The following is a 15,369-nucleotide window of genomic DNA, read 5'->3' on the forward strand; positions in this document are numbered from 1 at the left end:
AAACTATTAATTCTAAATTTATACTTCTACATATAAGCCAAAATAATAAGCACAAAAAAAAAAACACAACTTTCACTACAAAAATACATATATATCTATATTTTTTTTGTTTTTTTCCTCAACTCACGAGCCAAATCTGAACTCGTCGGGTCAACCCAAGCCCACCGCAGGTCAACCCGCAATCCATGCAGGCTGATCTTTTTAGGTTTGTCTTCAAATGAGTTGGTAAAATTTCAACTCAACTCATTTACATTATTTGGCGAACAATCCAACCCAACAAATCCAATCCATATTGACGGCTCTACGTGAGAGCATAACCAAAACTATTTTGTGTGATTTGACCATCTTTCCAAAATAGTAGCATGCACCAGACTTAATTGACAACAATAATTTGTTTTGTGTCTCGCTAAAAAATATTATAATGATTACTAGAAAATAACAAAAAAAAAAAAAAAAATACAATTTGTAAGCCATAATTTATTGGTGTTGTAATTTTGTTCATGTAGCACTCATTGCACATGTCAGAGCAAGCTCGTAGGTGTTATATCAACTTCTTATTCGTCAGAATAACTCTTCCGATTCCAAAATATTTTACCTCTCAAGTAAGTGAAGATTGTTGGACTTGGACCTGATAAATTATCTAAAAAGTAAAAAATTGCGGGCTTAATCTATTTTTTTTTTCTAGTCTAGGCATTATTCTAATATTGCATCAAATTTATCCTTATATGTTATTACATGTTGGATTTAAAAATATCAAAATACGCTAACCCTACCATATAAAATATATGGATCAGGTTGGTAATTTTCCTAACCATCATTTCTTTTCGACACGTGTAGTTTGATTCATGGTAGAGGGGGGCAATATGTGAAGCTTAACTAACATTTTTTTTGAAAACCCAACAATTTGGTGGTGTTTCTTTGGGAAGTTCGACGGCTAAAATCAAATAATTCGGCCGACAACTCTTTCTACAAATAAATAACACACACAGTATTTTACTAATCGCAAAACTCTATAAAATAATCAACCATCCTTTCCTATCTTCCAAGGCCAAACATCTAACACCAACAAAATGAGCAGCTGGTACTACAAAAGATCAATCGGCGATGCTGGACAGGCATGCAGATCAATATTCTATGCAACTAAGAATATTTTCATGTATTTATATTTTATTCATCAAATAGTTAACCTTCTTTTTACTCGCAGAAACATTCTGAACGAAACGAAGTTGCCCAAAATTATCGAAGTGTTGGCTTAATAGTCGGCGTCACTGGCATCGCTGGCAGCGGCTTGGCCACCACCTTATCTTTGGCCGACACGCCGGGTGGGCCATGGAAGATTTACGGCGTTGCACGCCGCCTCTGCCCTTCGTGGTTGGCCAAACACAACGTTGAATATATTCAATGTGATGTTGCAAACCATACTGAAACATACTCAAAGTTATCCCCTCTCACCGATATTACACACGTTTTCTACCTAACTTGGAGTGGCTCCGAGGATTGCACCCTGAACTCAATTATGTTCAGAAACATCCTCGATTCAGTCAATCCAAATGCTCCAAATCTGAAACATATATCCCTCTTAACCGGAATCAAATACTATCTGGGTAATTTCTCTGATATGAGCAATAAAAATGAGCCACTCGATTGTCCATTCTATGAAGATTTGCCTAGAGTACTGAATCAAGAAACTTTCTACAACAATCTTGAAGACACCCTCTGGGAAGTGGCAGCAAAAAAGAACAATCTAACTTGGTCGATTCATCGCCCCGCACTCATTTTCGGGTTCTCCCCTTGTAGCTTGATGAACATTGTCAGCACGCTTTGTGTGTACGCTGCCATTTGCAAGCATGAAAACAAGCCATTAGTGTATACCGGAACTAAAGTGTCTTGGACTGCTTTCTCTGATGCTGTGGATGCTGAATTATTAGCTGAACATTTCGTGTGGACAGCAACAGATCCTAAGGCCAAAAACCAAGCATTCAATTGCAACAACGGCGACGTTTTCACGTGGAAGAGGTTATGGAAAGTTTTGGGGAAGCAATTCGATTTGGAGGCCGTCGGATACGTTGAAGGCAAAGAGCCGGTACTGCTGGAGGATCAGATGAAAGGTAAGGATCCAGTTTGGGATGAAATTGTTAAGAAGAATAATTTGGCCCCTACAAAATTGAGGGATATTGCTGCATTTTGGTTTGCTGATATTGCGTTGAGGAATAGGGATACGTTGAGCAGCATGAACAAGAACAAGGAGTTTGGTTTTATGGGATTTAGGGACACCACCAAGTCTTTCATAACTTGTATCCAGAAGATGAGGGATCAAAGGTTCATTCCTTGAATGAGTCATTAATTATTAGGTGACTCTACGACTACATATATTTGGGCTAATTCGATAGCTTATAATTTTAAGTAAATATTATATTATGATCTAGTCATCATCTAATAAGATAAGGAGTGAGTGTCTTGTGATACGGTCTAACAGAACTTTATTTGTGAGAGGGGTCAACACTGCCTATATTTTCAATAAAAAATAATAATTTTTCATGTGTGATTCAAACAGAATATTTGTCAATGAGACCGTCTCAGAAGAGATTTTGTGATAAGAAAATGTCTCCTCTTGATTCTTATATGAATTATCAATCGTCTACAGGTTGGAGATTAATGCTACCACAGAGTTGTAAACCAATTTTCAGATCAAGATTACTACTTAAGTTTATACATATTAGATCAAGTTGGGGTTTATTGAGAATTAAGTTATTTAGCTAATCTATGCTATATATCTATCCGTGTTATCTATACTCAAACTACGTTATAAAGTTTTTGATCCTACACGTACAAATCAATTTTTCTTTCCCATATTACCATTTTCCCATAATTTCATTTTATTTTTTTATCTTTATCTATACATTAATTAAATTTCAAAAAAATGTACGAGTCCGTTTAATTGTCCCAAACGAAATTAAAGTTTTTTGTTTTAAAACGAAGGCTTAAAAAATGGTGTTTCTTAAAACATTTTTAAGTGTTTTTATTTTAAAAAAAAAAGTTGCAAAAAAGTGTTTATAGTCTTCTCCAAACAAATAGACTTTTATTCTAAAGCCAAAACTGTTTATATATATATATATATATATATATATACCAACACTTCAAAATATATAAGTGTTTTTATAAGCTACACTTTTAACATCCAAACTCCAAACTCGCTCTATACCACGTCGAAATTAAAAATTATTATAGAAAACCATAATTTAAAAATAACAAAATATTAGTTAACATATTTTTTTATACATATACGCACGCGAAGAAACACTAATATTGTGTTAAGTTCTCATGTAAAAAAAACATTAAATACATTGGAATAAATAACTATTAAGATTTTTAAGATGTGAATATTATCTACGGTTTTAAACAGGCTTATCCTATTTTTTTAATTATACAAATCATATTCCATTCATTTATTTAATTAAAACTCGCCTAGTTTCACGTCCAAAACATTCATAAAACTCAAGTGATCAATTTTGTGAAAAAATCTCTTCCCCAACCTTATTCATGAAAAATATTACTTTGTATGTAAAAAATATTAGTTTAACTCCAAATATGGACATGATCGACCATCATCTCCTTATAAAACCTATTCTAAGGTTAAAAATCTAAAACTCCTTAAAATTTAACGTTTTCAATCTAAATTAACACCTATGTCTTACCATAGGTACGATTTAAATTTCTTTCAACAAGACCAGTCCAAAATCGCATGATCGATTAAATCTATTAGTATTATTATTTATTACAAGTTTACAACTAACCAACCATCTCTGTACAAAAAAAAAAAAACAGAAACAGAAAAAAAAAAAACCTTAAAGTAGTCCAATCAGATTTGCAAACACCTAAACATGGGGCATTCCACCTTTGAGGCTGAAAATAACACCACTCCACACATGCAACAAAAGTTTCCATCACACCAATTTTTTTTATTACTTTCGTTTAGAATTATAACTCTTGTAATAGAAACCACATGAGAAAATACCTCCAAAACATAATACTTAAAGAGCTAACCATCAATTGAGACATAGCATACATGAGTTCACATCAGAACTGATCAAGAAACATGGTATATGTATATTATATCCAATTTACCTTGGTTTTAAGACGAAGAGTTTGCACGCTGACAGATACATCAGAGGAGGTGTACCATATCCTATGTTCAAAATACTGAAGATAATAAAATTCGTACAAGATATGCGCCAAACTGAATCGTGTTACCTACTTTAGCATTGTACAATACAAAAACCACAACGAATTATATACAGGACAGGGAGGGGATAGTTGATGATACTAAATAATCCTGAGTGCTTAGTTATAATTGCGAGTAAAATCAAGCTAGAAGACAACATAATACCTATCTGGGTCAGGTGACACTGAAGAAAATTTGCCACCTCCACAATAATTTTACCTCAGGAGGATTGCAGAATCAGAGTAAACATAGGAATGACTGAATTAGCTCCTCAGAATGCACACAAAGCCAATAAAACTGCAGGAGAAAAAACATAATAAGCCCCAATGGGCAAGTTATGAAGTTACATCGTGTATTGAAAAAAAAAAAGAGGCAATACTAGCATGGTGTTATATCACATGAAAGGGCGCATATCTGTCAAATTTCATGTCAAAGGAACCAATAATTAAGACGATAGCTTCATTTCTTTCCATAATGGCTTTTACATTTTTGGCCAGTTATCCACAACACGACAACTGCCACGACATCCTTGTATCCGATTGGTATATTGATAGATGTAAACCTCTTTCTTATACTGGAGTTAAGCAGGCATCAAATTTGATTAAAATAAATGCTAAGCATTTCAAACAACTAATTCTAATGATCATGGATTCGTTTTCGGTTTTGGAATCACGGCCAGGAAACAGTTTCGAGATCCGCTTTTAGGAAGCGATCCAATTTCAGTTGATGGGTTCAAATCGAGCTGTAGTTGGGTTAGTTCCAAAGGTATATAAAAAATAATATCAACAAATCTGTTTCAAACTCTCAGTTAGTCATGGACCTGATTCAACAGTGTTGATCGAGCATTTGATGAAGAACTAAGGTGTCAGTCAAGGAGCAACCACACTAAAATTTCTAGAGCGAAAAATTTTCTAGAACGAAGAGGGAAAAATGTCAGAGACCTGGCAAACACAAATTCTAGACTAGAGAAGCAAGTTTGATGATCCAACTCGAAAGTAAATGGTAAAACCATGACAATCACTATTACACTCCATATATGGCTTAACTTAATGTATATGCATAATGATCGCAGCCAGAGATTTTGTAGAATGACCTGATTATAATGAAAAAGAACTAATCAGGAGGCTCACCAAGCAAGCTTAGGACAATTATGGAGAAAACTACTTGAACAGGTCGACTATATTGCATCTGATATTGGGACCTCTGAAACTGTCTTTGTATGGCACCATACCAACCATACAGCTGCTTGTCATAACAATCATCACAACCATCAAGGCAACTTTTGTTTTTCTCGTAACATATGTTGATGCCCTTCACAGGAAATGTAGACCTTGTCCATTAAACTAATCATAACCATAACAATAAAATAGCTGCAGAAATAATTTTGAATGTATCGAGGAAATTCAATTACTGACGTTTGTCAAATTCTGAGATCGAGGCAATGTGTTATTGGTTTCTTGATGGCGATCCGTAAGCTTTAACTTCTTGTAACCATTCTTTGCCCACTTCAACTGAGACATGGACGATTCCATGGTACTCAAAAACTGTGAAAAACTGGGTATCTTCCCTGGGGGTGGATCAGGCTGTGCATGGGAAGATTCATGAGGCAAAACATCATCATCCATTGCAATTTCCCAGGAGCCAATATCAGCACTGGCACTACAGGTCCTACGATGCCCTGGAAACATCTCCCCATTACCCTCTCCTCGACCCAGCTCGACCAAATGAGAAGAACTTCTCGAACACTCAGTCATTGACTGTCGATCACCCTCTAGCAGGTTTTTTACTCCCTGGTCCTTACCATGAACTTTTCCCATGATTTTACTTGTAGAGGAAGATGGTGATGGTCCTGAGAGGAACAATGCAAGCTCGTCACGCTCTCCATCATTTAGTCGCACCCAAGGCAGTGGTGGCTTGCCACGTGAGACAGTCCATTCATTCAAAGAAGCTTCTACTTTCAAAGTCTGATCCTCAATTGCTTTTATGAAATCGTGATGCCTATCTTTGGCATCATCAGCTGAACTACTACTAGTGTAACTCGATCTCACAGCACGCTCAAATTCATCCAACTGCAAAACACAAGCATAGTAACCGGAAAAAAATTCACACCACAACAACCAAAACCACCACAAATCCGAGTGAAACCTCCACAACTAAACGCATTCAAGCGTAATTAAATAACCTGCCATTTGGTAGTGCCAAGGGCTGTCTGGAGATCTCGTCGGAGCTCATCCAAATTCCAAAGCCCGGAGGTGTCCTTATTAGCATGGATCCACTTTCTATAAGATGATTCCATCCTTCATAAGAAATTCAATAGCCTTAATATATCATCCAATCTAACAACATAAGTCGCGTATAATAGCATTAAAAAAAATAAAGAAACGCACGACAAAAATGGATCAAATAACCGAATAACAACCGTGGAAAAAGCTAAAATATTCTAGTGATTGCCGAATATTTATCCCTATCCCTAAATTATAGAACCAAAATCCAGGTAAAAAAACAGATTCTTTTTCAAAGTACCTGTCGGCAGATTCCTGAACTTCCTCCGCAGCAGAGAAAAATGGATCTTTTTCCCACCTATCAAAAGCCGACGCCATTTCTCCCCGAAAATTACACGCTCTTGAATTGAGAAACAAATTAGAAATAAAAATAAAAATGAAGGAACTGAAAATATACGAGTACGAAGGATTTTCCCCCCAATTATGAAGAAAAATGCTGATTCGCCAAAGGATAAGGAGGAATTCTTAGAAAATTATGGAGAAACGGGCGGTTTATGTTTAATGAAATTTCGCAATAAATGATTGTAAGATTTCATTGCGGATCGGTTCAACGGCGTCGTTTGATGGCAGTCAAACTAAGTGTGCGTGGATTGGGATCATGATTCATGTAATTTGCTCTTATTTATTTATCGTTGTTATATATCGATCTCATTGTAAAAAAAAAATTCGATTTTGTTTAACATGAGATCGAATTCACGTCTCTCTCCGATTATAAAATGTTTATGTCAGTACACCACTAAAACAAATGAAACATAAAATATAATACAAATAACATAATTCATCATACATAACGAATATCTTGACGTCTTTATATAATTTCAATCAGAAACTATCAAACACTTGTTTCTATTCGAACCATTTTTTTTCATTCTTCATCTTATTTGATTTTCTTATATAATAACCTTCACATAAAAAAAAATAAACACGAAGTTATATTTAAATTTGAGAAGACTCTATAAACTATTATAACTTTTATTTTATTATTAAGTGTGCAACGATATTTATCAATTCCAGACCATATTTAAAATTAAGGTACATGTGAAGTATTAAGCGTGGAACAAACGAAGAACCTATATGACCCGCATACAGCCACATCCATCCGGCATTTCTTAGCTCTTTATTACAGCATCCATCACTTTCCCTTAACTTTATGGCATTTATAGTAGGAATCAGATGGCGAGCTTCTATGATTCAGGAAGTGGAGTGGGAGGAGGTGAAGGTGGTTTAGGACCCTATGGTGGAGGAAGTGGCTCAGGCTTCGGGTATGGTAGCAATGGTGGCAGAGATGGCGGTGGTGTTGGAGGAGGAGGAGGAGGCCACTATGGAGGATCCGGACCTGGGTTCGGATTGGGACATGGATATGGAGACACTTATGGAAGAATGTCCTTGGTCCTTTCAGACAGTAAATGATAAATTTCTATTATTTGTGTGAATTTAATGTCAGAATGAGAATAAGGACCTTTTTCTCTGAGCTATCATCCTTTGTCCTCTGGAATTATATAAATAACATTTTCAAATTTGGAAATTTATTCGGCCAAATTATATAAACGAGCTAGCACAAAGCATTGCCAGTGATCAACTCCAATAGCAGATATATACATATTATGCACTGTACTATATATCACGCATAACATTGGCATTCATTAATATAAAACAATTGGCAAATATGAAGCCAATACACATCGAATCTTGAAACCTTGTGCCTCACTTGGCTGGAGTAGTAGCCTTGGACACGACTGGAGGCAGGAAGCTTACTCTTTAGCCTGAAAATATTACAAGCGAAGTTATTGATTCTAATTTTTGTTGCATAGCAACTTAGCCCCACACAGTCCCTTTTGATGGAAATCCAAATCATAATGCATCTCTTAATCCATTTTCCTTGCAAGGCTACTCATAAACATTCAATAAATTGAGGCCATACTACGCGATCCTCATAATCAATACAAAATTCAATAAAGTTCTTGGATCAATGGAATTAAGACGATGAATTTCAAACCTATCGACTTCAAATTCTTTGACTTGCTTAGATGAATAAAATTAAAATGAATTTCAAATCCGTTCTATATCTAGTTATGTAATTTTAATAGTAATTGTGGTGGATTTAATGTTATATGTCCTTCGAAACTCATCGCTAAAATCAAATATATCAATCCAACCGCAACCTAACGGATCAAGCATCATGACTTCCTGCGAAAGATGTACACTACCATGGAGCCAGACATCCAAATTCACCTAATCTCTTGCAACTCCACTAGATGTACGGAGGTGCTTAATATATGAAGCAAGGTTGCACCAAACCAAACACTTCCTACACTTCGAAGTAAAATAAAGACATTTCAAAGTAAATGAAAGGATATCATAGATCACATCGCGACAACGAATGGTGGTATCCTTTGTGTGACATCCAAAAACAAAAAAAAAGCTACACTTGATGAAGCAACCAAAAGCAATGAAAATCACATTTTCTATTTTTCTTGTTTCCTTGCAAAGCAGCATTTTGGAGCAATATAATTAAATCAGTTCTCACGTTATCTTGCAGCCAAATGGTGGTGAAAGGCAGCACACAAATAGACCAAACCATAAATATTGTTACATTTTTCAGATGGGAAGCAAGGTACAGACCGAGCCAGCCGTCACGTTCTCCACACAACTTGGACCGATGTTAGAATCACCTATATCAGTGGCATTCACCTCCAATTTCCTACATATGAATGAAATAGGCTATCAATATGTGCTCGAACATTTTCGAAAGGTCCAAAATCGGAAATCAAAAACAAGAACCAGAAAGGAAATGAAAACCATCCCAACCTTCCACATTCCGAAACAGGGCTTGATATGGGTTCAGAAACAGGGCTTAATATGGGTTCGGAATCGGAATCAGAATTGGTATCAGTTTCAAACTTAAAAGAACCTCGCGTATCAGTATTCTGCAGAAAAAGTTTAGTAATATACTGTAGGATATTTTTACATGCACAAATCAGAATACATAGAAGAATCAAGAAACGATAATCTTACCGCTGAATATCCAGGCATCCAATGAGGTGCGCTTTCTGAGAGATTTCTGACATACTCCTCCATAGCCTCCTCATGACTCATGTTTCCGAGCTTTTGCCATGCATTCCTTGCACAATGGAATTAGTTGTCTCCATCACTCATATATGGCGGCTTTCAACCAACCCTGTTATATAACTAGCAATCAAACTATACCGTGATAGCTTTTCGAGGATCTTTGGAGTTTGGACCTAGGCTCTCACAGCACTAAGCTTCTCTTCAGAATTTTATAATATTCTTTATCTAAAACTAAGATGTACTCTAGCAATACAATGATCCCATACTTGGTATGACTCTTAATTTCTGATAAGTTCAAGTTGATGAGAGAGCTATAATAATTGGAAAGGACTCTATCACTGAGATAATAACCTAAACATAAAATGCCAATGTGAATAGAGAAATGTCATTTGTACACTGTATGCTAATATTACAGCAGGCTTCCCATGAGAGCTTAGTGGATCTATTAATTCATCCTTTATATGTTTCTTCCCTTGTCTATTTTGAGAAATGTATTGACTTATTCCAGAAAGTGTAACACTATGAAAAGTTCAGTGGTGCTTGCATGCTCACTAGCTAAACTGAACCAAGAAATTTCATCAAAAGAAGCTGCATTTCTCAGACGAGATATGCGAATACTTTGAGGTCAGTGATAAATAGCCAACCGCAAGATAACAATAACACACTAAGTCACCTTTTGAAATAATTCACATCTATGATATATAAAATTACATTGACTCTGTCTCCGCTCTATGTCATGGATTCTAAGAGGAATCATGATTTTTTTAAAAAAAAAAATACAAATAGGAATTAAAACTTGAGAATCATCCCTAAAGTCATTCACAGTGATGGACCAGATTTGGCAAGCCTAACACTCGCTATCTGAATAGCTACAAGTCATTCTCAGTTTTAAATTGTTTCTACATATAACAGCTAAGAAATTACAGACAATGCAATGTGCACCAAGATATATATAGCAATTATCAATCATGGCAAACTCAAACAAAGATCAAATACCATTTGGCGCGGGATGACACCATGAGTGCCATAGGTTGAGGCTCACGACACGGCCCTTCCACCGCAACCTTATGAAGTCCATACAACTTCGTTTTCTTATCACCATCCAATTTCGCCCACCAATCTGCATCTTTCTCCTTCCCCTTTCCTCCATACTCCACAAAATTAACAGCCTCTGCAAATACTTTCTCCAATTCACTCCTCTCTATTCCTTCCCAATCATCATCATCATCATCAACAAGAACACCTTCATCTCTCAGTTTCACAACGTCCGCCTCATCTCCACCACTTAATCCCTCATCCTCCCCGAAACCCACAGCTCCATTTTCTTGTTTTTGATTATTTTTCATATCATCGCACTCCAATACAGTTTCATTCTTCCGCTCTTCAATAATTAGACCCTTCTCTCCCGAACTTATGTCAATTTTATCTTCTCCACCATCGTTTTCAATAAGCATTTCATTAATTTCTCCCGAAACCATATCGATTGTATTATCACCGCGATCCTTTTCAACAAGCATTTCAGTAATTTCAGACTCCTTATTTTGGGCATCAACATCATTCATCTCCCTAGCATCAAAATATTGTTTCTCGGAACTTTTCACTTCAGAATCAAAATTTATCCCCATTTCTTCGGTTTCATCAACTCTTTTAACGTTACTTTCATCCTCATTCTTCGATTCAGCATCATCCAACAATACAATATTTTCAAACCCATCTTCACCACTTTGGACCTTAACATCGTCAACAAACTTCACTTTTTTTATGCCTTTCGTGGTTTTAACTCTAACCCCTCTATCCAAAGACACCTCTTTTGTCACATCAGTACAAACGGAAGAATTATGATCATCAGTGGAGTCAGAAACGGCAAAAGAAACGATCTTTGCCACTAAAAAACATAAAATTATAACCACAAAAGCTGTAAAATACGAGTCTTGAAAAATTTCCATGTTCTTTTCCTGTACGAATCTGATGAGAGATTATCAGAAAGGGGAAAATGGAGATAAAAAGTTCGTGAGAGGTTCAAAGATGAGTGGAAATGAATTAAAGATAATGATGGACTACAAATTCAATGGCAGCATTAATCATCAAAGCAACCAACTGTATATTACTTAGTTATTGAATTCTTTATTTTTAATGTTTGTATACTTTATACGTAAAAAAGGGAATGTTTATGAGGGAAGATCAAAGCATATTCTTTTCTTTCAGCTCTCCTTTTCGTCTACTTTGGGTGGTGATGTGGATCGTGGGGTCCCCTGAAACATTGGTGATGTTCTTTTATGTTAGATTTGTGCTGGTTATCATGTGGGTGGTGTCTAATGGTTGAAGATGATGAATTTGATTTGAGGATAACACTATTGACCTATAAGAGATAAACAATTTAGTAGATATCAGACATCTAATATATTAGATCGCTCTCACGTTTATGAATGAATAATTTGAACCTGAAGTTTACAAAATATTAGGAGATGACTTATAAAGATAATCCAACATATAACGATGATGAGTCTAAACTCTGATATCATATTAAAAAGTATTTTTCTCTTCCACTATTTTTCTATTGACAAAATAAAAAAAATATGTAATTGTCGGCAAAGTTGTTTCTTTTTTTTTTTCTTCAGTTCAAATACAAAAATTTTTTTTACTTATACATTAAGGCATAGGTCGTCCATTCAGCATTAGATAAAAAGAGTAAAATGTCTATTTTTAGAACAAGATAGTGGAATTGTGTCTAACTTCATCATAAAAACTAGCTCAATGATAAATATTGTTCAAATATATATATATACAACTTTCAAGAATTAAATTCAATCAATATAAAAAAGTATAATATTTTTGTTTTGTTTGATACCATAGATAAATTTTGGGCTTAAACCTATGTGTGGTTCTTTTTTTTCTATTAAATCCTTTTTATCAAGTTAAGAAATGACAAAGTTGTGTTGAAGTTTGATAACTAAAATTATTATATATATATATATATAATGAAAATGATTTTAGTCTAAAAATATTTGATAACTAAAACAACCTACACTCCAAGGACTAAAATCAATATTTTATATACTCCCATTTTATTCCCAAAATACCCATTGTCCTACCCAAAATAATAATAAAAGAAGATGCTCAAAAATTGCTTGGGTATAATATCAAACCCTCGTTTATTCTATTCATAAAAATCAAAACCAATCATAACATTTTAAACAACTTATCTATTATTATTTTTATAATTTATGAAACACCATTATCTATTAATATTTTTAATTAATAATTCAATTTTCTCATCGTTTGAATCAAACATAGCAATAACTTTAATTGACAATAAAAAATTCATTTTTTGTCACGTAATTAATCATGACTCATATTATATCTCTATTAAAAGAATATGTAATTTTTCTGACAAAATTAGTTAGTTTTTTGAATAAATTGATCGACAAGAGTTCACATTCTCTATTCGAGTCGTCGACGCACATCCAACATGGTTGCTCATTTCTCGACGTCGTATGGTTTAGTCAAGGACAAAAATATTTTGTATAAAGACTTTTATTTACTGTATATTAGCAAATATGTAACACTAGATTTGGCTCCAGTTTAATGAAATTCCTGATGTTTTTATTGAAAAAAACCTGGGAATCATAGCAATTAAATTTCAGTGCGCAATACACAGTAGCCTGCAAGCACTTAGTATGCTCGTCCGAGAAAGCGTTGATAGAGAGAATCAAACATATGACAATTGGTCTAAAGTTTACTTAATTTTACCAACTCGGACACTTATTCGGAGCACATTATAAAATAATATTGTTAAATAAACCATTGATTAATGGTTATGTTTGTTAACGTTGAATCATGTGTTATGGTATGGACTTAAAAGGTTGATTCACAAGTAATCCTATATTCTATATGTGTAGTAATAAAAACAAGAATTGTTTAGAGTACTAATTGACATGCTCGAAAAACCATTGAAAAAAAATGTTTAGATTGTTATATAATTTCAAAATATTTGAGTTGTACTGTTATTAATTATATAAATTTGAACTCTTCTCAAAATTCGAAAATTCAACAAATATATTTTTTTCGAGACATTTTAAAACTCGGTTTTTTTTAACTATAGATTGGATTTTACAGTTTCAATAGCTGATATAAACTTCATATATTACCTTCGTAAATTATTTTTTTCCCAATCTTCAAACTTTTAAAGTGTCTCTTAACCATAAGTAATAATTTTTGGTAAATGAACTAGTGTTACATTCGATAGCTTTCGTAAGAGCTAAAAAAACATATTCGAATTCTATGAATTCAAAGTTAGTGTAATTTTTTTGAGGATGATTGCTGATATATAATATAATGAAAGGATAATCAAAATGTGATACTTGGAATACTTTCGATTTCAAATATTTAAATTACATTATTGACAAAATCAATTTTGATTAGGTGGAAATTTTTCTATCTTATGATATATTTATAAATATAAAGAAGTGTTGATTCTAATTCTATTTATGTTAAAGTCAAGAGAAATAAATGAGTAATTATGAGAGTTTCAAGTCTCTACTCTCTATAAGAGTAATTAATTATGAGACACTCAAGTCTTGGTTGAGTAGCCAATTTTCCTTCATAAGTTTGATTCAAATTACAAGTTATTTAAAGTAATTTATAACTTGTATGAGAAGTTAATTAAAAAGACAACTTGCAATGTAAAAAAAAATTAAAAAATCTTATTGAACTAATAAAGTTTAAACTTATTTTTTTTAAGAATACATAAACTCCATTTAAAATTAACATGATAACTACTTTATCTATTTCAAATATAAAATTTTTTTATATATATATGGCAAAAATATGTATGAGACGATCTCACAGGTCGTATTTTGTGATAAAAATCTCTTATTTGTGTCATCCATGAAAAAATATTACTTTTTATGCTAAGATTATTACTTTTTATTGTGAATATCGGTAGGTTTGACCCGTTTCAGATATAAAGATTTGTGAGACCTTCTCACAAGAGACCTACGCTATATATTTTCATTTTTTTCAAATATACAATGTCTATATTTAGTATTATTTTATTTATTATTTTACAAATCTACCATATTAATAAAATACAATAGTTATTTCCAACAAATTTTTTTTTTTCTACCATATTAATAAAATACAATAGTTATTTCCAACAAATTTTTATGTCATATTAAAAAGTACTCATTTAATTTGAGTAAGATGTTAATTTTCTCTATAAAATTTGTTTTCCGATGTTTTAAAATTAAATATAAAAGCTTATAATGTTTTAAAAAATGATCTTATAAATTTTAAAATTTTATTTAATATTTGAAATAAATAGATGGAATGGTGAGATGTATTATATCTCAAAATTAAAGATCGCGTTGGTCAAATTAAGGTGATCGCTTAAATTCTGTCGTCTCATGCAAGCTATTATTAACGTGAAAAAAAATTAAACCTCTTGCGTGAAGTCGATTAATTGTACAGACTTTAATCCCAGCCAAAATTTTTCAGAAATTCATGATATATTTTATTTTATTTATTTATATCAATATACATTATCTCTTAATTATTATTATATAATGATAATAATAGATAATCTTAATAAGATGTTTGTGAAAATAATTTAATTTTTGGAAAAATGAATTTAACCATGTTTTAATCCATAGCCAAGTTGTATAAGAAAACATTACGACATATTATTTCTTGGAGTGGATCTCATGTGAGACTGTCTCATGGATCTTAATCTGTGAGAACCGTCAGACGGGTCAACCCTACCCATATTCACAATAAAAAGTAATATTTTTAGCATAA

General features: G+C 33.3%; 3 protein-coding genes across 6 annotated transcripts; 1 reads left to right on the plus strand and 2 right to left on the minus strand.

The window, feature by feature from the left end:
- The first annotated feature begins 983 nt into the window (after positions 1 to 983).
- On the plus strand, positions 984 to 2,538 carry LOC140832749 ((S)-8-oxocitronellyl enol synthase-like). The gene is made up of 2 exons (XM_073196914.1): positions 984 to 1,115; positions 1,205 to 2,538. The coding sequence occupies exons 1-2, from the start codon at positions 1,071 to 1,073 to the stop codon at positions 2,330 to 2,332; spliced, it is 1,173 nt and encodes a 390-aa protein (XP_073053015.1). The 5' UTR covers positions 984 to 1,070; the 3' UTR covers positions 2,333 to 2,538.
- A 1,546-nt stretch (positions 2,539 to 4,084) lies between these two features.
- LOC140832750 (uncharacterized) lies at positions 4,085 to 7,038 on the minus strand. Of its 2 annotated transcripts, XM_073196915.1 has the most exons (5): positions 6,746 to 7,038; positions 6,405 to 6,519; positions 5,638 to 6,291; positions 5,353 to 5,533; positions 4,085 to 4,519 (listed from the first exon to the last, which is right to left on the minus strand). In XM_073196915.1, exons 1-5 carry the CDS (start codon positions 6,820 to 6,822, stop codon positions 4,494 to 4,496), a joined length of 1,053 nt encoding a protein of 350 aa, XP_073053016.1. In that variant the 5' UTR covers positions 6,823 to 7,038; the 3' UTR covers positions 4,085 to 4,493. The 2 variants fall into 2 exon arrangements, with proteins under 2 accessions (XP_073053016.1, XP_073053017.1); XM_073196916.1 differs by lacking the exon at positions 6,746 to 7,038 and having other exon boundaries at positions 6,409 to 6,519.
- A 951-nt stretch (positions 7,039 to 7,989) lies between these two features.
- LOC140832752 (uncharacterized) lies at positions 7,990 to 11,699 on the minus strand. Of its 3 annotated transcripts, none has more exons than XM_073196918.1 (5): positions 10,570 to 11,699; positions 9,520 to 9,625; positions 9,313 to 9,431; positions 9,098 to 9,205; positions 7,990 to 8,267 (listed from the first exon to the last, which is right to left on the minus strand). In XM_073196918.1, exons 1-4 carry the CDS (start codon positions 11,517 to 11,519, stop codon positions 9,103 to 9,105), a joined length of 1,278 nt encoding a protein of 425 aa, XP_073053019.1. In that variant the 5' UTR covers positions 11,520 to 11,699; the 3' UTR covers positions 7,990 to 8,267; positions 9,098 to 9,102. The 3 variants fall into 3 exon arrangements, with proteins under 3 accessions (XP_073053019.1, XP_073053020.1, XP_073053018.1); XM_073196919.1 differs by having other exon boundaries at positions 7,992 to 8,267; positions 9,127 to 9,205; XM_073196917.1 differs by lacking the exon at positions 7,990 to 8,267 and having other exon boundaries at positions 8,319 to 9,205.
- Between the last annotated feature and the right edge of the window lie 3,670 nt (positions 11,700 to 15,369).

The sequence above is a fragment of the Primulina eburnea genome, chromosome 5 (genome assembly GCF_022965805.1).
Source record: "Primulina eburnea isolate SZY01 chromosome 5, ASM2296580v1, whole genome shotgun sequence".
Classification (NCBI taxonomy): domain Eukaryota; kingdom Viridiplantae; phylum Streptophyta; class Magnoliopsida; order Lamiales; family Gesneriaceae; genus Primulina; species Primulina eburnea.